This window comes from Crinia signifera, chromosome 9 (genome assembly GCF_055691185.1).
Source record: "Crinia signifera chromosome 9, ASM5569118v1, whole genome shotgun sequence".
Lineage (NCBI taxonomy): Eukaryota > Metazoa > Chordata > Amphibia > Anura > Myobatrachidae > Crinia > Crinia signifera.
In genome coordinates this window covers 41749858-41775349 of record NC_139225.1, presented here as the reverse complement: position 1 = coordinate 41775349, position 25492 = coordinate 41749858, and the positions used below count along the sequence as shown (strand labels likewise).

General features: G+C 46.3%; 1 protein-coding gene across 1 annotated transcript in view; it reads left to right on the top strand.

The window, feature by feature from the left end:
- The window catches only part of COL27A1 (collagen type XXVII alpha 1 chain), a 321471-nt gene that overhangs the window by 6014 nt on the left and 289965 nt on the right, over nt 1–25492 (top strand). Inside the window, exons 2-3 of the mRNA XM_083158983.1 lie at nt 20427–20497; nt 22157–23508. Of these exons, the coding sequence (XP_083015109.1) occupies nt 20427–20497; nt 22157–23508 (1423 nt within the window). The remainder of the gene's footprint in view (nt 1–20426; nt 20498–22156; nt 23509–25492) is intronic.

Below are 25492 nucleotides of genomic sequence, written 5' to 3'. Positions count from 1 at the left end.
TCAATGCAATTTAGATTTCAGTTTGAACGCACCTCGTCCAAATGGGGCTTATTATCTATTAATACGGTTTTTGAAAGTGTTTGAAAGTGTTTTAAAAAAGGTCCAACATGTTTCGGGCGTCCTGGCCCATCCTGAGGACGGGCCAGGACGCCCGAAACATGTTGGACCTTTATTAAAACACTTTCAAACACCGTTAGAAATCCGTGAGTGTCGCCTGAATTACTGGTTACACTATATATATCCGTGAGTGTCGCCTGAATTACTGGTTACACTATATATATATATATACACACACAGTCCAGGCAATGACCATCAATTAGTCAGCAATACAGATACATCGTTTCAATGACGTTTAATATATCGACATTTTAATGATGAAAATGCGACATATGGCTAATTGCTAACTGAATGTTGGTCATTATTTGGAGTGCCGCATCCTTGGGTCTTTATGTTTTATATATATATATATATATATATATATATATTTATATATATATATTTATATAAGTGCTTGTAGTTCCGTGTGTGTGTGTGTGTGTGTGTGTGTAGATATATATATTTTATGAATTTTGCATTGAGGACGTGGGGAAGCAGGACTGACAGTTGTGACCAGCTGTTGACATCTGCTCCAAGCTGAGCCAGGTCACCCATTCCTCCTCAGCCCATGTTTGATTTTCTTCCTCTACATCCTGACTGTCTAACTAATTGGCCATGGGCCTGATTCAGACCTGCTTGCTAGCCTAGCGAGCACTTTAACGCCACCCCGCCGATTGCATGTCCCTTCACGTTCGTAGTGTTTAGATTTCATGCGGAATTTGGACGTGTGTTCCGTTCACACATGCGCAGATATGCCTCTGCACATGCGCAGACACAAAACATTGGCGGGCCGTACGCACGCGTACATTTCCGCACCAACCAGAATAAGGCCCTATATAAGGTGTGACATGAATATGGGTCACTATGTGAGGTGTGACATGAATATGGGTCACTAGGTGAGGTTAACGTGAATGGTTGTGTAATGTGACTGGGGGTACTATTGTGTGGCCATGCTAGTTTTTTTTATACCACACCCCCTCGATTTTGCCGCGTGCCTACGGCACGCACTATTTCTATGTGGTGTTTGGCCATGGGGAACAAATTTTTAATTTGTAAAGTGAACCAAACATGCTATTACCAACTCTCGCTCTGCCTGCTGGGAGGGGGCGGTGGAAGGTGAATTGTAAATTAGATTGTGCTACTGTGTGGTGTAATATGAAACGTGGGTACTATTGTGTGGCCATGCTTCTTGTAAAATCAAGCTCTTTTTTTTTTTTTTTTTTGCTGCAAGGGCGCAAATTTATATTTCGCAGGAGGGCGCCAAACACCCTAGCACCGGCCCTGGTGGTGCCACTATTATATTCTCATGTCAACCTTATTTATGTCAACCATGTCCATGGCGACCTTAAGTGTGTGTCGACAATTTGTCAGTGTCGATCTGGGGTATGTCTACCATGATTGAGTGTCGACCTAATCACTATCGACTATTAGTGGTCGACTCGGGGACCAGATACCAGGGAGACTACTTCCAATGCATCCTGTCATGCCCAAGTACTGTATAGTGTCCAAAGCGATATAATTCTTCCCAAAGGGTTAACATACTACTCTGTGTGGGGTCTATACTGAGAACATTCCATATCATCACATGCAGCATAAATGATTGGTTTCTGGAGGCTAGTTACATTGCATGGGACAGCAGAATCCTGCGATGTGTGAGCCAAATGCAGGAGATTTCTGCACGAGACATCAGTAAATAGCAACTTACTTACGAAGTGTGGATATTGCTATTTATGAAGCTGAAGGTGCCTCATAAATAGGACAGGGTGAGATATGGTTAAAAGCCGTATTAATAGATAATAAGCCCCATTTGGATGAGGTGTGTTCAAACTGAAATCTAAATTGCAGTGTAAGAATAATGCAGCCAGTATTTACTCTGCACTGAAACAAAATAACTCTCTCTGCCCCACCTGCAGTGCAGCACGGTTTTGCCCACAGTGTTACAGATGCAGCTACGCTCCTCTTTGCTGCCACCCATTTGTTGTCAATAATTCTGTCCCGAATCATGGCGAGCGAATTGAACACTGCGAGTGGACGCAGTACATTAAAAAGGGATTTTTGTAAGAACTTACCGTTCGAATCCCTTTCTCTGATATGGTCCTGGTGACACAGCTCAACACTGGGATGTAGGAGGGTCCGAAGGAGCCAGGCACCTATCCTAAAGCTTTAGAGGGTAGGCTCCTCCCCTACTGCATCCCTGGACTCTTCAGTTCAATCTTTCAAAGCCACTGGAATACATTAACTCAGTACAAACGCCTGCACATATTATATGCACATTTTATAACAGAAACTGTTAACTTTTAACCATTTTAACATGAACATCATGAACTTCTGGCATACTTACTGAGCGTAAGGGAGGGATCGCTGTGTCACCAGGACCATATCAGAGAAAGGGATTCGAACGGTAAGTTCTTACAAAAATCCCTTTTTCTCTTTCAATGGTCCTGGTGACACAGCTCAACACTGGGACGTTCCAGAGCCGGTCCTTTGGGAGGGTACGCTCAGGTCTGCAGCTCTCAGCACTGCTCGCCCGAATGATGCGTCCTCCGACGCGAACTCATGGAATCTATAGAATTTGGCAAATGTGTGAACAGATGACCAAGTGGCAGCTCTGCAAACCTGCTCAGCTGTGGCCCCATGTCGGACCGCCCAAGAGGTGGCAACTGACCTGGTGGTATGCGCATTTATTCTGGCCGGTACAGGCCTACCCACTTTGGTGTATGCAAAGGCTATCACAGAACGCAACCACCTAGCAACGGTCTGCTTAGATGCAGGCCAACCAATTTTATGTACGTCATACAGTACCAATAAAGTGTCAGTTTTCCTAACACTCTTCACTCTGTCCACATATATGCGTAAGGCACGCACAACATCCAAAGTCTTCAACTTGTCCCTTTTCTTGGAACCCTCTGGGGGTTGAAACACAGGTAGAACTATCTCCTGATTTAAATGGAAGGCAGAGACTACCTTCGGTAAAAATTGCGGCACTGTTCTCAGAACAGCCCTGTCATCGTGAAAAATTAAGAAGGGAGATTTGCATGACAAAGCTCCCAGCTCTGACACCCTTTTAGCAGATGCTACTGCTAACAAAAACACTAGCTTCCACGTGAGAAACTTAAAGTCAGCCGACCTTAAAGGCTCAAAAGGTGCCTTCTGAAGGCAATCCAAAACCAGTGACAGATCCCAAGGTGCTACTGGTTGCTTGTAAGGGGGTTTCAGTCTGGATACCCCTTGTAAAAAAGTTTGAATCTCCGGTAAAATGGCAATTCTTTTTTGAAAATAGATGGACAAGGCCGAAATCTGCACCTTCAACGACTGAAGGCTTAGGCCCGAAGAAAATCCATCTTGTAGAAAATCTAACATTTTTGATAATTTGAAGTGAGATGTGTGAGCTTTTTGCCTCTCACACCATCTAATATAAGTCTTCCAGACTCTATAATAATTTGCCGAAGAAACAGCTTTTCTGGCTTTTATCATAGTCTGCACTACTGCATCAGCAAATCCTTTCTTTTTTAAAATGGCGGTTTCAATAACCAAGCCGTCAAAATCAATCGATCGGAATCCAGGTGATTGAATGGGCCTTGTCTTAACAGGTCTGGTCTCAGAGGTAGACGCCATGAATCCACTGATAACCTCTGAAGCCTCGAGTACCAAGACCTCCTTGGCCAATCTGGGGCCACAAGGATCACCGGAACCTTCTGGTCCTGTACCCTCTTCAACAGTCTCGCTAACATTGGAATTGGAGGGAATGCATAAAGAAGGTCTCCCTGCCAATGAGTAGTCATGGCATCCACTGCCTCTGCTAGCGGATCTCTCGTTCTGGCATAGAACCTGGGCACCTGATGGTTGAACCTGGATGCCATTAGGTCCAAATCCGGAGTTCCCCACCTTGCCGTGATCTGGTGAAACACCTGAGGATGTAGGCTCCATTCTCCTTCCTTGAGCTCCTCCCTGCTCAGGAAGTCTGCTTCTATATTCTCCACTCCTGGAATGAATATAGCCGATACGGCAGGAACATTCTGTTCCGCCCATAGGAAGATTCTGGACACCTCCCACATGGCCAATCTGCTGCGTGTACCTCCCTGATGATTCAGATACACCACAGCTGTGGCATTGTCGGTCTGAATCCTCAAGGGGAGGTTCCTTAACCTGTCTCCCGCCAAGGAAATCACTTTCCAGACAGCTCTCAGCTCCAAGATGTTGATTGGTAACACTGATTCGTCTGCCGTCCACAGGCCCTGCAGCCTGAGACTGCCCCCCAGCCCCTGAGACTGGCATCGGTAGTTACTACCAACCAGTCCCAGGTCTGTAATGACCGACCCCACTGAAGGGAATCTACCTCTGTCCACCATTTCAAGGAGTCCCGAGTGTCCCCGGACAGCACTATCAACTCCGTTTTCATGGTCAAAGTGTTTCCTGACCAGGCTGACAAAATGTTCCATTGGAATACTCGTGAGTGGAACCTGGCAAATTGAAGCGTTTCGAATGACGCCACCATTTTCCCCAGGAGTTTGAGGCACCTCCACACTGACAAGCTCGGAGCTCTGAGAATCTCCTGAACTAGAGTGACCAGATCCCTGGCCTTTATCTCCGGGAGAAATACCCGATGGAGATGGGTATCCAGTATGACTCCCAAGAACTGGATCCTCTGTGATGGTACCAACTGAGATTTTTGTAAGTTTAAAATCCAGCCGTGAGCCTGCAAAAAATTGATGGCCTCTTTCAAGTGACTTTGAAGCAGGGTTGCTGACTCTGCCTTGAACAGGAGATCGTCCAAATAGGGTATTACTGTGATTCCCCTGAGCCTCAGCACTGCCGCCATCACTGACATTATCTTTGTAAATACCCTTGGCGCGGTTGCTAGCCCAAAGGGTAACGCCCGGAACTGTAAATGCAGGTCTCCTATGGCAAATCTCAACAGCGTCTGATGTTCCGGGTGAATGGGAACGTGCAGATATGCGTCTTGGACATCCATGGACGCCAGAAATTCTCCCTGGTCCAGACTCAGGAGAACAGACCTCAAAGACTCCATTTTGAAATGGTCTACCCATAGGTGAACATTTAAGGACTTCAAATTTAGTATTGGTCTGAAAGACCCGTCTGGTTTGGGCACCAGGAACAGCGTGGAGTAAAATCCTTTCTTCCACTCTGCCCTGGGAACCGGAATTACCACCCCTTTTTCCAAAAGGGAATGAGCCGCTCTCATCAGAGCTGTGCGCAGGAGCGCCTGCTTTGGTATGGGTGTGGGGATGAACCTCTTCGGAGGCCGCCCTCTGAAAGGGATTTTGTAACCCTGGGTAATGATCTCTAAGACCCAGGAATCCTGGTCTAGAGAAGCCCAAGCGTCCCTGAAGTGTGTGAGACGCCCCCCCACCTTTATCCCTGCCGGGCTTATCCCCAGGCAGTCATGCGGAGGGTTTATCCTCTCCTTTAGAGGCAGGCTTCTTATGGAAAGAGCCAAACTTGGACCTTTGAGATTTGCCCCTGGAGGTCTGAAACTTTCCCCTGAACGATTGTCCCCGAAAGGACGCACCACCTCTAGGGGAGGGCCGAAAGGACGGCCTAAAAGCAGCGAATCTAGATGACTGCTTTGTTGAGGAGGCCGGCAGAAAAGTACTCTTGCCGCCTGTGGCTTGTTTTATAATCTCCTCAAGCTCAGAACCAAAAAGTAACTTTCCCTTGAAAGCTAACAATTCTAGGGCCTTTTTGGACTCATTGTCCGCTTCCCAGGCCTTAAGCCAGAGTACTCTCCTGGCATTAATAGAGACTGTGGACACTCTGGTAGCCATTTTAAGAGCTTCCTCTTCTGCTTCCACCGCATATTCTGCAGCGGCCTTAATCTTTTCTGCTACCAGCAAAGCACCAGGGTCAGCCTGCAGCATGGTGCATAACTCACCAGCCCACTCTATAATGGCCTTAGAGACCCAGGCTGAAGCAATAAGGGGACGCAGGGTAAACCCCACCCCTTCAAAAATAGCTTTGAGGTTTCCCTCGAGCTTTTTATCCACAGAATCCTTAAAAGCTGCACCACCCTGTACAGGCAATACCGTAGCTTTTGATAAACGTGCCACTGAAGCATCCACAACAGGCACCTTTTCCCAGAGTTCAGAATGAGACTCCGGCATGGGGTACAGACTAAGGAATCTCTTAGGCATCTGTAGCCTCTTATCTGGGGTTTTCCAAGCCCCTTCCAATAGTTCCTGTAACCCCTCATCTGAGGGAAAAGTAACAGCCTCCTTCTGCTGTCGCTTAAAAACACCCTTAACAGGGGTCTTATCCTCAACAGACAGTTTTAACGCCTGTTTTACAGCTACAATGAGATCCTCTATACCAGCAGCAGAGGTCTCTTCAAAATCATCACCCTGGTCCCAGGGTGTGTCAGTATACTCTCCTTCCTCCTCCTCTACCACATTAGGCATAGCATAAGACCTTTTAGAGGTCCCTGCAACATCATCCATTTTGTCCAGTATTTCACTGAATCTGTTGATCCCCTTAGCAGTATCCTGCATCACCTGAATAAGCGCAGGATCTGCCTGGGTAAGAGGCAAGGAGCCAGACGACTGCTGAGATGATGGCATAGGTCTCTGTGATTCTACCAGCACATCACTCTGTCTGTCCAGAAGCTGCACCAAAGCGTTTACAGACCTGCCTAGGGCACTGGCCCACGCAGGTTCACTCTGCTCTGCCCTATGGTGTTCACTGCCCATGGGTCTCACATCAGCGCAAGTAATACATAAGCCCCCCTTGGCCATCTGCTCAGGGACAAACTTTTGTGTGCAAACATTGCACGCGCTCAGTGCACTAAGGGCTCCCTCCCCCAAAACCACAGCCTGATGCTCAGACATGATGCAAGTGAAAAATATATATATCTCAATATACACAGTGCAAACAATTGTACAAGCGCTTATACAAAGTCAATGCACCCAGTCACTTAGCTGTCTGTAGGTTTCAACTGCGGGGAAGCGATGCCCAGGAAATCCAAGTCACTCTGCTAGGATCAATTAGCCAGCTCAGCTCCGCTGCAAGCGTTCTGAAAGGCGCCAAAGTCAGAGTGAAGGAAGAGACCAAAAGTCCCTGCTGCTGCGGGGTCCGTGACCTTTTGGCGCCAACCACCCCCAGCTAGCCGCTCCTTAGGTAGGATTTCCTTGTTCCAGTGTCTCCCCCTCAAATGGGGACCACTTGGAACATGCCTGTCACAGCGCTGCTGTCCTCTCAGTCAGGAGCTCAGCGTGTAAGCTCCGCATAAAATGGCCGCCGCCATCACGGAGCGCCTGTCCCCCATGATCCCCACCTAACTGTGGAGCCGGTTTCAGGATGCTCCGGAGCCCAGGCAGCCTCATAAAAGAGGCTAAAAGCGCTGCACAGGGAGGCCAGACAGCGTCTACCCTGTGCACAGAGAGCTGACAGGACGCGCTTCTGTCAGCTCCTGCTGCGCTAGCAGTGTGAGGATTCACTATGAGAATCCTCACACTGTGCCTACCTAGCTAGGGTAATAGTTAATAAAATAATAAAAAATCCCCTAACTACTCTATTTCTTCGGCTGCTCCCGCAGCCCTTTAGAATAGCACCCACTCCAGTGGGCACCTAACACGAACTGAAGAGTCCAGGGATGCAGTAGGGGAGGAGCCTACCCTCTAAAGCTTTAGGATAGGTGCCTGGCTCCTTCGGACCCTCCTACATCCCAGTGTTGAGCTGTGTCACCAGGACCATTGAAAGAGAAATGTCCCCGTGCTCAGGTGTCAACATGGGCACAACAAAACTCATGTTTACCTTTTACGGGTAGACCTATTGCTTGCCGTGACCTTTTTTTCTTTTTGGGGTTAACCGATTGACTGTGGACCCAGACATTGCCTGCGAGCTATAACACACCCATTTTTAGAGGGGAGATGGGTCAAGCCTGAAGATTGGGGAAGTTGGCCAATCCGCTTCAAGCTAGTATTTAAGTACATTCTATAACATGTTAGGTGGAAGCTGATTAGTTGCTGTGGTCAGCCTCTTTACTTGGTATTTGGTCATTAGATCGACCCATATTGGGTCGACCACTGAAGGTCGAAATGGCTTAGGTCGACACATGAAATAGGTCGACAGGGAAGGAAAATTGACACAACCATTATGTTGACAGTCAAAAGGTTGACACAATTTTTTGTTTTTTTTTGAGCCTAGGGCTTTGAGCCCACGGTACGCCTTGATGATGTCCATCTTGACTATGTCGATATTCGGGACACAAAAAACGTGACCGTCATGTCGACCTTTTGACTGTTGACCTAATAATTGTGTCCACCTTCCAACCCTGTCAACCTATTTCATGTGTCGACCTAAGCCATGTGGACCTTCTGTGGTCGACCCAATGACCCATATACCCCTCCACTTTTCTCTTTGTCTACTCTTGCTGGATTTGTCTTCCCCCTTGTTCTGTGTTCTATGACTGTCACTACATTATACTGTACATGCATTAAGATGGTTTCACCAATAGATGGCGCTAATTGGGACAGAATGATAGAACTAAAAATCGCCTCTAAATATGACTGGGAATGAATGTTCCCAGAATTAGGCATTGGCTACAGTAACTATAAAATCCATTGATGTCTCCTATGTGTAGGGAAGTGAGATTCCCTGTAGCCACATGTGGAATGCCTTCTGTGCTAGCCCCCGGCTGTTTACATTTCGCCCCATCCCGCAGTGTCTGCACACACGTCTTGTAGTGACCGTGTGCTATATATGACAGAATTGACAGACACAACAAATCTCTGATTACTACCTAATGTTGAGTAGGGGCCGGTACACATGGAGACGGAGTGACACAGAGATGACACTAGGGTTCAAACTGCCAGCCTCCCACTTCAAAGACCAGTGTGTTTGCTATTCGTCATCTCCTCCAATTTCGCCATTGCTATGTAAAATTTGACACCATTCCCCAGCTACGTTTTTTCTAGCATATTTTCATGAATGAGCGTGTAGGTGTGCAGATAAAATCCTGCGCTACACCTGTAGCTTTCTGCTTACACCATTTCATATGTGACAGTGTCATCTGCTTCTCCAGCACCCTACTTCTTTTCAGTTCCCGTCACCTGGGGCCAAGGGCCTGATTCAGAGGTGACACAATTGCCATCACACACGCAGCTGATAATTAACTATACACACGTCACCCTCTCCCATACATGATGATCTAGTAAAAATGAGTCAACGAGGGGGGTCGACCACAAATGGTGGGTACACACTGGACGATCCCCAGTTTGTACGATGTCGCGGCAGCAGGGACCCAGCATCAGAATGTCAGGGGTGTGTGTGGGTGGATGATGCTGCATTCTGCCCGCACGTTTGCACATTGGCCGTCGGTGGGTGGGTACATACTGGGCGATTTTAAAATGAGCAATATATGAGTGTGTACGGAGTCTAAGGATTGGAGATTTGCAAACCTCACAGATATTTTGTTTGCAGGGTGTCCCATCAGTTTATTTGTTTGTCTGTCATTATTGTCATCCGCTCCCCAATAATGTAATGACTAATTAGTCAAACGTCTTTTTTGTCTGTTGATGAACCAATATGCTGACGGACGACAGTACTTTTTCATTTATTACCTTTTTTTGGTAGTATTCTTCCTTAATGTATTAAAAAAAGTTTTAAAGCTACCAAAACATTCATTTTGATTGATAGGTATTTAAACTGCATGAAATGAACTTTCCTAAACTATAGTGTTTATTGAGACAAATGATCGCAAGTTGTTTATTACATGCTGCCATATTTCTATGGATGACCCATTTATCACTTTTACATACATTTGGTCGCTTATTACATATCCTTTTCAAATACGTGTTTTTTTTGTAGTCTAATGTTCAACAGGTTGGGCCACCCCGTGCCTGCATTTAGGGAAACCACTATGTTTGACAACTATTGGCTGAGAATATTTGAGAGCACAGGCTGTCCTATTCCGGTGTTACATTTGATTCATGCCAGACCTATGTACCAATAACTAATTAAGTCATATTGTAAAATGTCTCGGCCTACCCATTGTATGCTGGTTGCTGCAGGGTCTAAATGGCTAGCACTGGTTAACTTTAGAATTACTCTGGTAAGCCCGACTACCAAATTCCCTGTAACAGCTGTCATCACCCGGTCCCTCAGCTGTAAATCCTATTTTTGGCCCCACATCTCGGTTGCCCCTGTTGTAGGTCACGGAAATATTGAAAAGGTTGCTTGAAAAGCCTTTTGTTTATTCTGACACAGCAGAGACATAATGTGACGGTTGTAAGGCTGTGTAATGTATTCTTAAAGATGCAGAGCCGTTTCTCATCCCGGAATGGGTCAGTGGAGGAAGCCGATAGGTACAATAACTCGGCTGTTTGGCGTTGCCAGCTCATATTGCAGGCTTCCCACAACTCTATTCAATGAAAACTTGCTGCATACATAGAAAGTGTCACAGGAATTCACTTGTGTTGCTCATAGCTGTAGGGTAATTTTGTGTCCAGATTTGTCTTTCAGAGATGGACAAAATAATATAAAATTCAGAAGCCAGCAAGATCTTTCAAGGGTGCTATTCAAAATGGAAGGCGCTGGCGGTTATTTATAAACCCGTTGTCCACCTGTTTGGTGGAATTACTCTGGTCCTTACTTCTTGGGGGGATGCACTCCAGGACCCCAGTGCAGATGTGTTTAAAACAGACTGAGGAGCCAGCTTGATGAAAGATTTCTTGTGAATCTGATTTTCCCTCATTTAACCACAGTTCCATTTTCTATGTAATAAAACCAGGTTTTCTTTGGATAGCGATTATAAGCGACTGTATCTGACACTTTGTCGGTAATTCAATTAATCGTGATCTGATGTGTACAGCTGCACATGTATCAGCCAATTGCGCTAGCTTCTGCATTGCAAGTTTTCCTGCATACCTCTGTGCGGGTTGAGGCAAAACTTGTAGATATAGATGGGTGTGATTTGCCGTTTCGGAATTGAATTCCCTCCTCTGTTCAGCTATATACTAGCATGAATTTTGTTGTTGACCTTTCACAACCCAACATAACCTTCAAAGATTTCGGGGTCTATTTTAGTGTTCATTCTAGCATACGCCACCTTTGAAAACCCATGCAGTTCCTCTTCCCTGCCTGGGGTGTCACTGTCTGCTGTGGAGTTTCTAGCACAGGTCTGGTTTGCATATCTGTGATGATATACAGACCACACTGTGCTAGAGGGGCTGCGGCAGACAGGGACACCCCAGGCAAGGAAGAGGAACTGCATGGGTTTTCAAAGATGGTGAGTGCTAGAATGGACACTATATTTACACAGACTTTGGGGGGGGGGGGGGTGTAACCAAAGACGCTGTAAATTACCATGGGTAATTTCTTTGACCGGGACTATCCAATTAGCTCGATAAGCCGATGTGTTCCGCTGATTATCAGGTTTTTTTTTTTGGCATGCCAAGCCTAATCCCTGTATGCAGCCCCGCTACAGCTGAAAAACACACCGGTTTCACTGAACCTGTGCGTTTTCCAGGGCAAATATAATTTTTACGGGCAATCCTAATTGTATAGCCTAAAAAAAATCTACTTTTTGTATGCGTCTTCAGGGTTAATTGGAGAGAGCGAAAGTGGCGAGATTATGTACCAGCCAATCAGCTTATAACTGCCATGTTACAGACGGTATTTGAAAATTGTCTGGATCGGAGTGCCTGGTATTTTCTCTTTCTGACAAGTCTTCGTAAATAGACACCCATATATGTGTTCCATATCAAATTCAAAAACGCAGTACTAACCACTGCGCCAATCATAGGGTCAGATATATTGGATACTAAGAAAGCACTTGGGGATGAAACACCAGTAAACCTGGTACCCTGGGACCAGATGCTAACACAGCCACACAATGAGCGGACAGCAGTCACGCGAGCTGGAAGGAAGTCACACTCATTTGGATCAGGAAAGGTCAAATAGACACAGGAGATGAGACTGATTTAGTCATATTCTAAAAAAAGGGTTTTGACGACAAACTACCTCCAACTCATGAGAGACCTACAGGGTCCCATCACGCATCTTGTATCCCTCTGTGCCCCATCAGTGGTTCATTGAAAACAGCCGACAGGCATCCAGGACTCGGCTTCAATTAGTTAATTCCATCCGAGTGTCGTCTGCCAAGAATCAGCACAAAGTGCTCTGTGATTTACATTTTATCCAAGCGTTGCTTTCACATTAAGGTAAAACATAAACAGTTCCTTTTTAGTCCTTTTCATCTGGGGAACTGTACAAGGGCCTATCCATGTGTGCAATGCGAGTTCAGAGGAACGGGCCTGGGGTCTTGTTCTTATTTATAGAACTAAAACATCATTATATTGTAAGAGCATGAGACCTCCGACACATCAGTCCAATGCAATTACTACAGAGCAGGCCGTCCGTGTGGGAGTTTGGAGCAGGGAAGCCTTTGGAAAATACACACGTCAGTTTAAATGTGTAACCAATCAAACAAAACAAGATGCTGGCTAGGTCTATACTGTACTGGTTCCATCGTTTAAATGGAAACACTGGAGCACAGTATGGAAATAATCGGTGATGTGATCCTCTAGTAGGGAGCAGCCATTTGTCTGAGTAACATAAGAGTTCCACACTCACCCCTCATTCATCTCCTAATCCCGAAAGATTTACAGTTACCATAAGAATGAGACACAATGACAGCGTGCTAAAGTAGGCCACATTTATCCGGGGGGGGGGGGCTATTTTACAAGGTGCATTAAAGTCCCCTTTACCTTAATGATGTGTCCTATATCAGAATGGGATCATTCGTCAGACTGCATTTAGGTCTACAGTCATTAGGTCGACCCCACTAGGTCGACTGGCAGGAAGGTCGACCTGACTTAAGGTCGACATGGGCCAAGGTCGACATGACTTAAGGTCGAATTTGCATAAAGGTCGACAGGTCATAAGGTCGACATGGGTTTTTCACTGTTTTTTTATCCGAATGTCGACACAGTCGACATGGACACAGTTGGCAATGAGAATCAGACCCTCGCATCGCTCGCTTCGCTCGCGATGCTTCGGGCACGGTGCCTCGCTGCGCTCGGCACACTATTTTATTCTCCCACCACGCCCTAGTGGATGGTAGGGCATGAAATACCGCCTGTCGGCACATGTCGGCTCAAAAAACAGTGAAAAACCCATGGCGACCTTATGACCAGTCGACCTTCCTCATGTCGACCTTTATGCAAATTCGACCTTAAGTCATGTCGACCTTGGCCCATGTCGACCTTAAGTCAGGTCGACCTTCCTGCCAGTCGACCTAGTGGGGTCGACCTAATGACTGTAGACCTAAGTTCATTCTAATAGATGACCGCATCCCCCTATATCACGGTTGAGGATTTAAATTTTATTGCCAAGGCAAATTTAATTATTTAAGGAAGGCAACTGCAATTATGGAGTAACCACTGTCATGTCTTTGTCCCAAGGTAATCATTTTGCATCGAGTTGTCTATTTGAGTCCGGCCCTTAACATATACGTTAAGTTACGGTTATACTAAACCGTAGCTTATGACCACACTCCATTACATAATTCACCGCTCTGAGATATGGTTTGTAAGGCTATTCAATTCCAGCCCCATTTTATTGCATGGTAAAGTACCAACTACCGCACATTAACACACAGATTCCAGGATAGGTTCCCGGGTTCGCACGTTCGCAGCACCTGTGATCAGGACATTGAACTCTTTCCTTACAAATCCCCATTCAGTGCAGATTGTGGGCTGCCACAAGCTCTAATTGAATAGCCCTGGCAGATCAATCACTTATCACATTATCAATTAACAGCTGCTAATTGAATCTGTCCCTTTTAGTGATATCAAAAAGTATTAACATAGCATAATCCGTCTTCTGTTAATTGTATAGCCTGATAATAACCAGCCTGATAATAACACATTTCTAGGCACAATAATAAAGGGCAAGCCCAATATTAGACAGAATAATGTATACTATGTATCTAAAAGCGTCATTTACTAAAATAGTATGTAGTCATTATGTCACCGTTCTGAATGGTTGACACATCGTTTTAGGGTTAGGTTGCAGTTAGGGTTAAACTTTGACATAATGAACTTGTCGACAAAAAATACAACACCCACTAAAAGTATTGTATGTATTTTGCCAAATCTGTCCAAATCATTTGTTGCTACCACAGAAGAGTGGAGCTTCTCTATCTTCCATCCCTCTGGATAGACAGCCATGTAGATTGGAGACTCAAGCGGAGTACAAACTAGTCGATATATAGTCAACGATATGGACAATATTGAGTAAATATCGTCCAGTGAGTACAGTCAACGATGTGCAAGCCCGGGATACGGTCGTATTGTCAACCCGACTTAGGTTGACAGTCATTAGGTCGACACCGTTGGGTCGACAGGCAACAAGGTCAACAGGGTTCTAGGTCGACCTGGGACAAGGTCAACAAATGCGTTCGGTCGCCATGGGTTAGGTCGCCATGGGTTTTTTCACTTTTTTTTGAGCTGACATGTGCCGACAGGCGGTATTTCATGCCCTACCATCCACTATGGCGTGGTGGGAGAATAAAATAGTGTGCCGAGCGCAGCGAGGCACCATGCCCGAAGCATTGTGAGCAAAGCGAGCGATGCGAGGTGCTGCGATTGACTTCCAACTGTGTCCATGTCGACTCTTTCGACATTCGGGTACAAAAACAGTGGAAAAACCCATGTCGACCTTGTCCCATGTCGACCTAGAACCCTGTCGACCCAATGACTGTCGACCTAAGTAGGGTCGACAATATGATCCTCACCCGCAAGCCCTCATCTCGTTCACGGCTTCTGGTGACTGCAGTAACAGGGGGCGGGTGACATCATTGACTGATATCGGCCAGTGTGTAGGGCAATATTGTTCTTCCGTGGCACCGACTTGTTGTGTGTGATGTACAGCGAGTGAATATTCAATTCCAACCAAGGTTGTATCTGTGTAGAGTTTGAATGTTTTTTTTTTTTCTGTATGTTTACACAGGTTTCATCCAAATGCTCCACCTTCCAAAAACATACTGATACTGTAGGATACTTGAATTCTGGTTAATAAAAAAATCCCTAGTGTTTGGGTGCTTTTACATGTGGTAGAAAATTAAAGAATGCAATTTCCGCTGGGGCAGAGACTGGTGTGAACAGCTGCAGATTTCTCTGTAACATGCTGCGGAATATGGTCCTTATTCTGGTTCAATCGCAAAGGCCAATTCCTTCTCAAATGGACAAAACCATGTGCACTGCATGGGGGGGGGGGGGGCAGATGTAACTTGTGCAGAGAGAATTAGATTTGGGTTGGGTTTTACGTCAAAGCGAGACCTATATTACAGGGTAAAAATAAAGCAGTCCCTATTTACCCTGCACAGAAGCAAAATGATTCCCCCAAATCTAAATCTCTCTGAACATATTATATGGGCGTTCCAGCTTTGGCAGTATAGTCGCAAGAACGGCCAGCGTATCAATCAACCGTGCGTACATACTGCACTTTTGTTCCGATATGGGCCCGTCCTATCGGATGAAAATGAAACAGCAATGAACCTTCGACCGACCGATTATGGACAGACAAGACTGTTTTTGTCCGTTTATCGCTCGTACAGAAGGAGTCGGGACAGCGTACACACCAATACAATTGAACGGCCGTCCGACCCAGAACAGAAGAACGGCCCGACGATTGTATATATGTGTACCCAGCTTAACTCGACAGCCGGAATTCAATGTTCCGAGTGTCGGAAAGTCTGTGGATTGGCGAAAACGGTTGCGGACTCTAGAAGGTGCTAAATAAATAAGTCGAATCTGGTTGCTATGGACACCCTCCCATATTAGTATAGTGTTCAGGGCGCCGGGCAGGGCGCCGGGGAGCGGGCCGGGGCAGCCGACGGCACACTTGTGGGCGGTCCCGGACCGCCGACGTCACTAAAGTGGGCGGACCGGGCCGCCGGCGTCACTAAAGTGGGCGGGCCCGTCCGGCGGCATCACTAAAGTGGTCGGGCTGGGCCACCGGCGTCACTAAATTGGGCGGGCCCGGCCGCGCCGAAGATGCTGTCACCACAGGGGGAAGGTGCCTTGATGCCGGGGAAGCGCCGGGCATCGATGTCTAAGGCGGCTCTGGGCTTCCCCATGCATGGAGTCGGGCAGGCACCAGGCTGTTTTAGCGGGGCGCTGCTAGAGGGGCAGGGCACATTTTGCCCTTTAGAAAAACGTGCAGGGCGCAGCGCCCCACTAAAACAGCCTAGCGGGAACACTATTAGTAGATTTACCCCATATACAGATGTAGCCACTCTCATCCTTCCCACTATACATACGCATCGTGGAGTGGATGACGCGACCAGTACGCCCAGTCATTACTATTGGTGGAGGCAGTCCAGCGAATACTACAGCATGCCTTGATACGTGTACATATCCAGTGCAGCAAAGATTAGTGTGGCTTGTTATCTATTAATATGGCTTTGAATCATATTTCGCTCTGTCCTATTTATGAAGCCCTTGTGCTTCATAAATAGCAATTTCCACATGATGTAATTTGCTATTACTAATGTGTTCTATAAATCTCCTGCATTTGATACACACATTGCAGGATTCTGCTGTCCCATCATCGAGAAACCAATCCTTTATATTGCAATATGCATTGATAAGGAACGTTAATGACCGGGCTGTTCGGTATAGACCCCACACAGTGTAGTATGTCAGCCATATGTTGGTCTATACACAATGTGAATTATATAGCGTTGGGACACTATACTTGGGAATGACAGGATGCATTGGAAGCGGTCACCCTTTGCTTAAACTTGACAACTGTTTTATCCTTCTATTTGGGAATGGCTGACATTCCTTTGCTGACAGATGTCATGGTGACTTATTCCCCAACTACATTGCATTAGTGTCTCGCTCACCTGTATGGGCTCTGTGGTATCCAGTGATCGGAACACATTTACAGCATAACTGAGAGCAACAACAAGAATGTAACTTGCTGTCAGTGTGGGGCAGATTCAACACGTGATCTTCTTATCACTCGTTACAATAATAAATTGTGCTGCAGCCAATCACCTCCTTACTGCCATTTTTCAAACACGTGACAGGAGCTGATTGGCTGGAACAGCATTTAACAATTGAAAACCAGAATATCTTTTGCTGATAAATCTGCCCCTGTTCTGGGTGTGGTATAGCTCAACAAATTGGTTTAGGTTGACATTGACAATAGGTCGACATGGAAAAGATTGAAGCTAAAAGGTTGACATGTTGACATGGCCCCCCCAGTTAGTATACCGCCTCCCCTACCTTCACTCACCGTGCTTCAGGCCGAGCGCCCGTTACTTTACCGTTCCCCAATGGAGTTTACTGGGATGGTAACGTATGAATAAGTTCAAAGAATGAAAAAAGATCCTAAAAAAACTTGGTTCGACCTCTTCCATGTCGGCCTTTTGCTTGTGTTGACCTTTTGCCAATGTCAGCATTGTGCCTTTTAGTGTTGACCTAGACGTTACCTGTCGGCCATCCGGATAGCTGCTGTATCGGATATGTAGAGGTCTGTAGAGCTTTGCGGATAGTATTCTACATGATCACTGCAGTCTAATACCTAACAAATGCTCCATCGTACAACTGGGGTGCATTACGTATTCCCTCGTCCACCCTGCTGTGTAAGGATACAGCCTTTCACCTGGCATCTTCACAGGCTGTTGGAAAAAGCCATTCATTAACCTCAGACAATTAATACCCTTTATTAGTCACTGAATGGGCATCTCCAAGCCGGATTAAGTTTTCCACTCTCTTGTTATACTCTGACAAAGTGAGCGTTTCAATGTTTTGGCACTTGGGGCAGTGCCAAGAACGTGCATCTCTGAGAAATGACAGCATGCTCCGTGCCGCCATCCTCTCTTCTCACTTCTAGGGAATTTTCTGTTACTCTTGCTGATACTCTATGCCAGGGGTTCTCAAACTCGGTCCTCAGGACACCACACAGTTCACATTTCCAGGTCACCCAGCAGGTGCACATGTGCATTCATTACTCATTGACACATTTTAAAAGATCCAAATGTGAAGATAATTATTTAACTTGTGAGGAGACCTGAGACATGCACTGTGTGGGGTCCTGAGGACAGAGTTTCAGAACCTGAGCTCTATCCAAACCAGTACAATCCAATACTCTTCTAAAAGGAACTGCCCTAATATCTGTCCTTTACCGGCTGTTCCTGGGCTCTGTATTGGAACCATAGACTTGAACCTGCAGCAAACTGAAAATGACTAGACTAGTATTGCTGGCACTTTGGAATACAGGAATGTATATATTTATGGTGCGATTCAGCCCTGTTCGCAGGGAATTTGCAGCCCTGGTGATCATTGGAGGACTGCACATGCGCTTGGTCCTCATTGCGCATACCATGGGGGTGGGGGTATTCCTTTCAATGGTGATTATTTACAAAAAAAGGGATTCCCCCTCTTTGCATAGCTGCAATGCCATTCACAGCCATGTACAGAAGCGAGATCCCACTTAGGCTAACTGATTGCAGGGTTGCAAAATGTGCAGCCTTGCGATCAGGTCTGAATCTGTCCATAAATGCTAGCTACTGTTCCCAGAAACGTAAGTGCTAAGTAATTAGTGCCCACAGAAGTACGAGTCAGGGTTTCCTCCCGTAATGATGTGCAATGGGAATAGCCTCACATCACACAATCTCACGCTTACTTAGATTTCCGCCATATTTAAAGGGGAGTTTCAATGAATGGGAATAGTCGGGGGAGGCAACTTTGCAGAGTACAGAGATGTTGGGCTACAGAAGCCTGCTGTGAAGTATACAGCCAAGTATTGTAGCGACACATCACAGACCATAAAGATATCCTTACTCACTCGTGTCTTCCCTGTGGCTTCTATTGGGAGAATTCAGTTAGACTCACTGTGCAGGTTATGCACATAGCAGCCAATTACGGTAGTGCCAGCCATGCAAGATTTCACTGAAACCTCTCTCATCTCATGTCAACAGGACATGATATGTCATTCTGGTACGATACATAATGTCAATGTCAGGATTGGCTGGTTGCATTGGAACTGGCTCTCTTTGATGGCTATGCAAGATGGCATGAATTGCTAATCTGAGCTTCTGCCACCATCTGAGAATTTGAGTGCTGACCACTCGGCTTGTATGCAACCAGGACTGAGAGTCTCCTGATTGCACACATGGAAAAAATTCCCTCAGTCAGCTTAATAGGAGAATAACAGAATAAACCCAAATTTGAACTGAGTGGTTTAAATACCACACTCATATTGTAACAATGGCCAGTGTTCTGGAGATCGGGAGAGCGTGGGTATGTTTTGTCATCGTTTTTCCAGGGTGCCCTTTGTAAGCACGGTGATGTAGTTCTAAGCAGCTGTGTCCGTAGAATGGACCCCTCAGTCTCTCTGACCTTTCTAGTTGGTGGCAGCGACTTGGTGCCACGGTTACGGGTCCAGCGTGACTTTCCGTGCCATGACCTCACCGCTTCTGTACATACTTCTAGATTCCAGAATGAGTTGTAAGCTCTGACCAGTTAAGGGCACAGCTACACTTCAGAAGCCAAAATCAATTGTAACATTTCTCAAGGGGGTTAAACGTGCATGTATTCCACACATGCAGTAACAATGATAGTATGAGCCAGAAAATTCACCATAATAGGTGAAACCAGCCAACCCTGTTGGGCAGTTGTTTTGTAGGACATTCTGTGGTCATATTGGTCTATAATTGTATCCTTCTGACACTATGGGCCTTATTCTGGTCTGTGCGGCCGGAGCCGAATATGCGGCCAGGACCGTGCGTCCTAAACCCCGCCTTCCGTACGGATCGCTCACTCCGTCCGAATGCGGTAAGCCACTGACCGCACGGAGCACGAGTGGATTTCTCATGTATACACCTCCTCCATCTCTGGGAACCTCCCCCATCATTCGATGGTCGCATACCATCGAATGCAGGACCGAGTGGTCAGGCAGCTCCCGTGAGCTCAGACCACTCGGGCAATGTCATATGTCCGCCCCCTACACGTGCATCACGGCCGCATTACCATACGTACGCCCAGCGTTTTCATGGGAATGCCCATGAAACGCGGGGCGTATGCATATGTTAATGAGGCCAAACAGCCCTTCACGCCCCTCTCCTCCCCCTGTTCGTAGTGTAAACAATTCATGCGGAATTTGGACGTATGTCCCTTTCGCACATGCGCAGATATGCCTCTGCACATGCGCAAACACATAACATCGGCGAAACGAACGCACGCGGACATATCCGCACCAACCAGAATAAGGGCCTATATGATTTATATATAATCACTTTTTATTGTCGCAATGTTATTTCATACTTTCAATGACTAAACGTGTTTTCCTTTCTTTTTTAGGAGATCGCTCTTTGTTTGGATTGTTTTATATATTACCTGTTGCCTGGATATTTCTCAGGGAACAGCTGAAGGTAAATAATTATTATTTTTCTTTTTATTCTTCTTTTCGTTATTATTTTGATTCAACAATAAAGCCCCACCGACATTGGCAGTGGCGGGGTACTGGAATCAGCAAGTGCATACATGCATGCCGATGCGGGGCGCGGGGGGGGGGGGGGGGGGTGGCAGCAGCTGCAGCATGGCCGTCGTTATCGGGGACTCCCTCGTCTGTACATGTTCAGATGAGGGAGGGGGTTGTTACGGATATTAAGTGTACACACTAGACTATATTGTTCACAATACTGCTCAGAAGCCACTTTCTGAGTGATATTGTGAATAATATAGTCTAGTGTGTATGGGGCTTAAGCAATCTACAGATAAGTGCTGCTGGTCTACTACCTATTTCGGAATTGGCTGCATTTTTTGTCTCAGGATAATTAATACAGTATCTGTAGAGTAGATAATTAAGCCCCATACACACAAAGCCATATTCTAAACAATATTGCTCATTTCCCACCCTCTGAGCGATTGTATGTACAATCCATATCTTCCTGCATGCACACTCCCGCAGGTTATTAATGCGGCCTTCCGTCCTCCTGAACGCATATGAGGTAGCACAATGAGGGCCGGCAGTATGGCCACTGCTCCCCTCTCCACTGGCATTGGCAAGTGTGTATGCTGAAGCCGTCACCTGTCCGGATCTGCGCAGCTGACAATATCACCAGTACACACATAGCGTTGTGTGTACATGGCTTAAAACCTCAGTCAGGACTATAAATACAGAAATAGAGGAATTTATCACAGTCCCCACTGTGCCTTTGTGCAGCAATTACAATTAAACCAATGGAGGAATAGCTCAAAAGCTCCGAAATGGAATTGTCTGAGGACTATAAATACATTATGCATGCGACTACCGAATACCCCATCTTGTGGTCTGGCGGATTGTTGAGTTGAAGACCGGATGCAGCGAGTTCATGCCTAGAGAAGTTATGAATGTGATTAAATTGTCGACATTACTATGGCTGGCTATACTCCAACAAATACTATCTCTCCTAAAAGCATAGGATGAGGACCAGTCTGTTATATTTCAATAGGAACACCTTCACAGAGTCAACTCCTCCCTATGATGTGTCCGATCATTCTCTGGTGTCTTTAATAGTTGTAGGCTTACAGGGTAAAGGAATTGGGTCTTATCTTGTCACTCTGTCCTCTGGTGGAGACTGATACTGGTATCCTATATATTGGAAATGATCTGAGGTCCAGAAGATGGGTGGATTGGGACTCACAACCATCTCAATTAGGCTTGCAAAACAGATGGATTAGCGAGGTGTCCAAGACGTTTGTTTATAGAATTATGGTGGCAGGGCTTATTTTACCCATATACTGTCCATAATAATAGATTTATGATCTTTTCTGTTTTGCAATCATTCCTTTATCCCCAAACGTGATTTGCATCCAGACAGCAGTTTATAGCTGAACGGAAGGATGAGGTCCTGCCTGGGGCTTTTAATACATTTGAACTGGTTCTTGTTAAGGGACTTAAACTACTGCAGCTGGTTGTCCATCTTTCCATAAGAGGCACTGTAGGAATGTATGTGATCCTGGCTGCTGAGAACCCACTGCACTGTCCTCATTTCTTATGCTTGTTTGGAATATTCGGCCTGTAAACTATTTCTGATTTTGTGTTTCAGATGTGGACGTTCTTCAGAAGTTGGGCCTCATGGGAAGCAAGCCATCCAGTCGCCCAGTTCCCGAAGGGGTCATACCATTCAAATCAGGAGTCATTTTGACACAGCGAGCGCGTATCGAAGTTCCGATTCACGCAGTCATACCGCCAAGCTTAGGAACTGATCTCACTCTGGTGCTAAGCCTCTGCTCCCACCGCATTAACAATGCCTTTTTATTTGCTGTCCGAAGCAAAAAGAAAAAACTTGAGCTCGGGTTACAGTTCATCCCGGGCAAGATTATAGTGTACGTGGGTCACAAGCAGTCTGTATATTTTGATTACAATGTCCATGATGGCCAGTGGCACAATATGGCTGTTGATATTCAAGGCCAAAAGGTGACTCTATATACTTCTTGTGGGAAGCAAAGAGTTAACGCCAGTCTACCTGTAAAAAAAGGGGACGCATTGGATCCCGATGGGGTGTTCACGCTGGGGAAGCTGAACCAGCAGACTATACAATTTGAAGGTGCCGTTTGCCAGTTTGATATTTATCCTCCCGCCAAGGCAGCTCATAATTACTGTAAATATCTCAAGAAGCAGTGCAGGCATGCCGATACCTACCGGCCGAATCTGCCACCTCCCTTTCCACTCACACCCCAAGAAGCCAGTATGCCCGTGGGTACCCAGATAGCTTTTAAATCCCCAGCAAACATCACTACCAGTCCTCCCCTGACATACAAACCAATCAAAACAAACTTGACAATCGCCAACAAAGTTAAGGCCCCTCCCGTGAAGTTAACTACAAAAGCACCTGCCTTACCGGCAATAACCTCTCCATCCACTCACAGGACTGACACACAGCTCTCACGGAGTGTCACAGCCAGGACTTCCACCGTGGCCCTCAGGATATCTCAAGCTGTTACTACTTCACCGGATAAATCTCTGCTCTCCATTGCTAAACACGGTACGGCGCCTGGCCAGAACAGTACAAAGGAAAAGAGGTCCAAGCCCCCGGAAAAAGTCACCAAGAAAACAGTCTACCAAAAAACAACCACCAGGCCTCCAGCAACATCTGTCACATCTAAGCAGATTAGGAAGATCACCGTAAACCCAAGGAGTACAAACACCACCTACCTAAAGCAAGCATTGGAAAAGAGAACTGGTGCTCCTACTGCAAAGCAACATACTTCCTTGGATCTGAAAGTTTACCCAACTACCACCTCAGTACTTTACACAAAACCAAGTTCCGGGTTCTCTTACACAACCCCTTCCACGTTTACCAGTATGCCAGCTACTTATGATTACCTATGGCTCGACCCAACTGCATTTCCGGATTTGATTGGACCCCCTGGGGCCAAAGGGGATCAAGGTGCCCCAGTAAGTATCACTGTTTGTATGATGTATGTTAAGACAGATCATTTTGCAATAATTACAGTATTGGGAATGCTATGGCTTAAGTTGATACAGATTGAAAGAGGACTGTCCCAGGATGCCTATATTATGACACTATCAGCTGGGATAGGCTGAAGTGGAGGCTTGTTCCCGGAGGAGGCAGTTTGATTGGATGCAAGGTGTATGGGGGTCTATTTAGTAAAGTAAATTGATACAAATCAATTTTGTGTTTCAGAGGCTAACCACACATTAACTAACAGACAATGTTTATTATTGATTTGTTAGTAAATATGAGGGTACTCTTTACCTAGAACGGCGCCCATCGCGGTGATCGCGACATCGCGGGCAGCACATAAACGGCCGCGATGCGATGCCCGCGATCACCGCGATTTTCCCATAGGGAACAATGTTAAAAAGCCTAATTGACCGCGATTTTGCATTCAATGCCTCAATGCCCGCGATTTTCCCATAGGAATCAATGTTAAATGGGCTACAGAGCCCAAATAGCCCCAATTAACCCTTAAATGTCCCCCCAATTTTTGTACGCCACCCCACAATCCACGCCAACCCGAAGCGTGGCGAGCGCAGCGAGCCCGCGAGGGGCGGCGGTACGCGTCCTCCGACCTTTTCATGCCCTACTATCCACGTCGGCGTGGAGTTGAGAATAGAATAGTGTGGCGAGCGCAGCGAGCCACCGAGCCCGAAGCGTGGCGAGGGGACGCGGATACCTTCACAGTTATACGCGTCCCCTCGCGGACTTCACAGGTGTCCGTGGCGACGCGGACACCTGTGAAGCCCGCGAAGGGACGCGTTTACCTGTGAAGGTATCCGCGTCCCCTCGCGGGGCTCGCTGCGCTCGCCACGCTTCGGGCTCGGTGGCTCGCTGCGCTCGCCACACTATTCTATTCTCAACTCCACGCCGACGTGGATAGTAGGGCATGAAAAGGTCGGAGGACGCGTACCGCCGCCCCTCGCGGGCTCGCTGCGCTCGCCACGCTTCGGGTTGGCGTGGATCGTGGGGTGGCGTACAAAAATGGGGGGGACATTTAAGGGTTAATTCGGGCTATTTGGGCTCTGTAGCCCATTTAACATTGATTCCTATGAGAAAATCGCGGGCATTGAGGCATTTTACAGTAAAATCGCGGTCAATCAGGCTTTTTAACATTGTTCCCTATGGGAAAATCGCGGTAATTGCGGGTACCCGATTTTGATGTACCCGCGATTTACCCGCGATGCCCGCGATTACCGCGATTTTTTACCCCCGACGCCCGCGATTCTGATCGCGGGCGCCGTTCTAGGTAAAGAGTACCAATATGAGTTTTAGCCTCTGAAACTCAACATCGATTTAGATCGATTTTTATTGATTTCAAATAATTGAAAATGTACCTTTTAGTAATGTGTCCCAGTATATTGCTTTGTAAGAAAAACCAAACTGGTGAAACACGTGTTATTGATGCCCCTTCATAATGGGTTGTGGTCGATAGGTCGACCAGCAAAAGGTCGACAGTCAATAGGTCAACCACTTATGATTGACAGGTAAAATATCGACACAGACAAAAGGTGGACATGGGAAAAGGTTGAGAAGCTCTCTGTAATTAAAACACAAAACAACTCATTCTTACTTTCCCATCCCAGTGGGCAGAGGGAGAATAAAATAGTGTGCTGAGCGCAAGCTAGGCTAGGGGACGCTGTACACTTATACAGTGCCCATGATGTCCTATGTTGACAAAGACACCAACGAAAAAAAAAATGGTTACCTTTTTTGCATGTAGTCCTTTTTTCCATGCCGACCTTTTTACCATGTCAACCTTTTTTTTTTCTATTGACCATTTTGCTTTACGTACAAACATGAATCAGGCCCAGTTAGTCCAGGTAGCAGGTGGTCTGACTTTTGGGTAACTTACAACTCAAGCCTTCTGCTGTAGGTTAAAGTATTCCTGACCAAACAACTCCCGGTTGCTGCCCCATC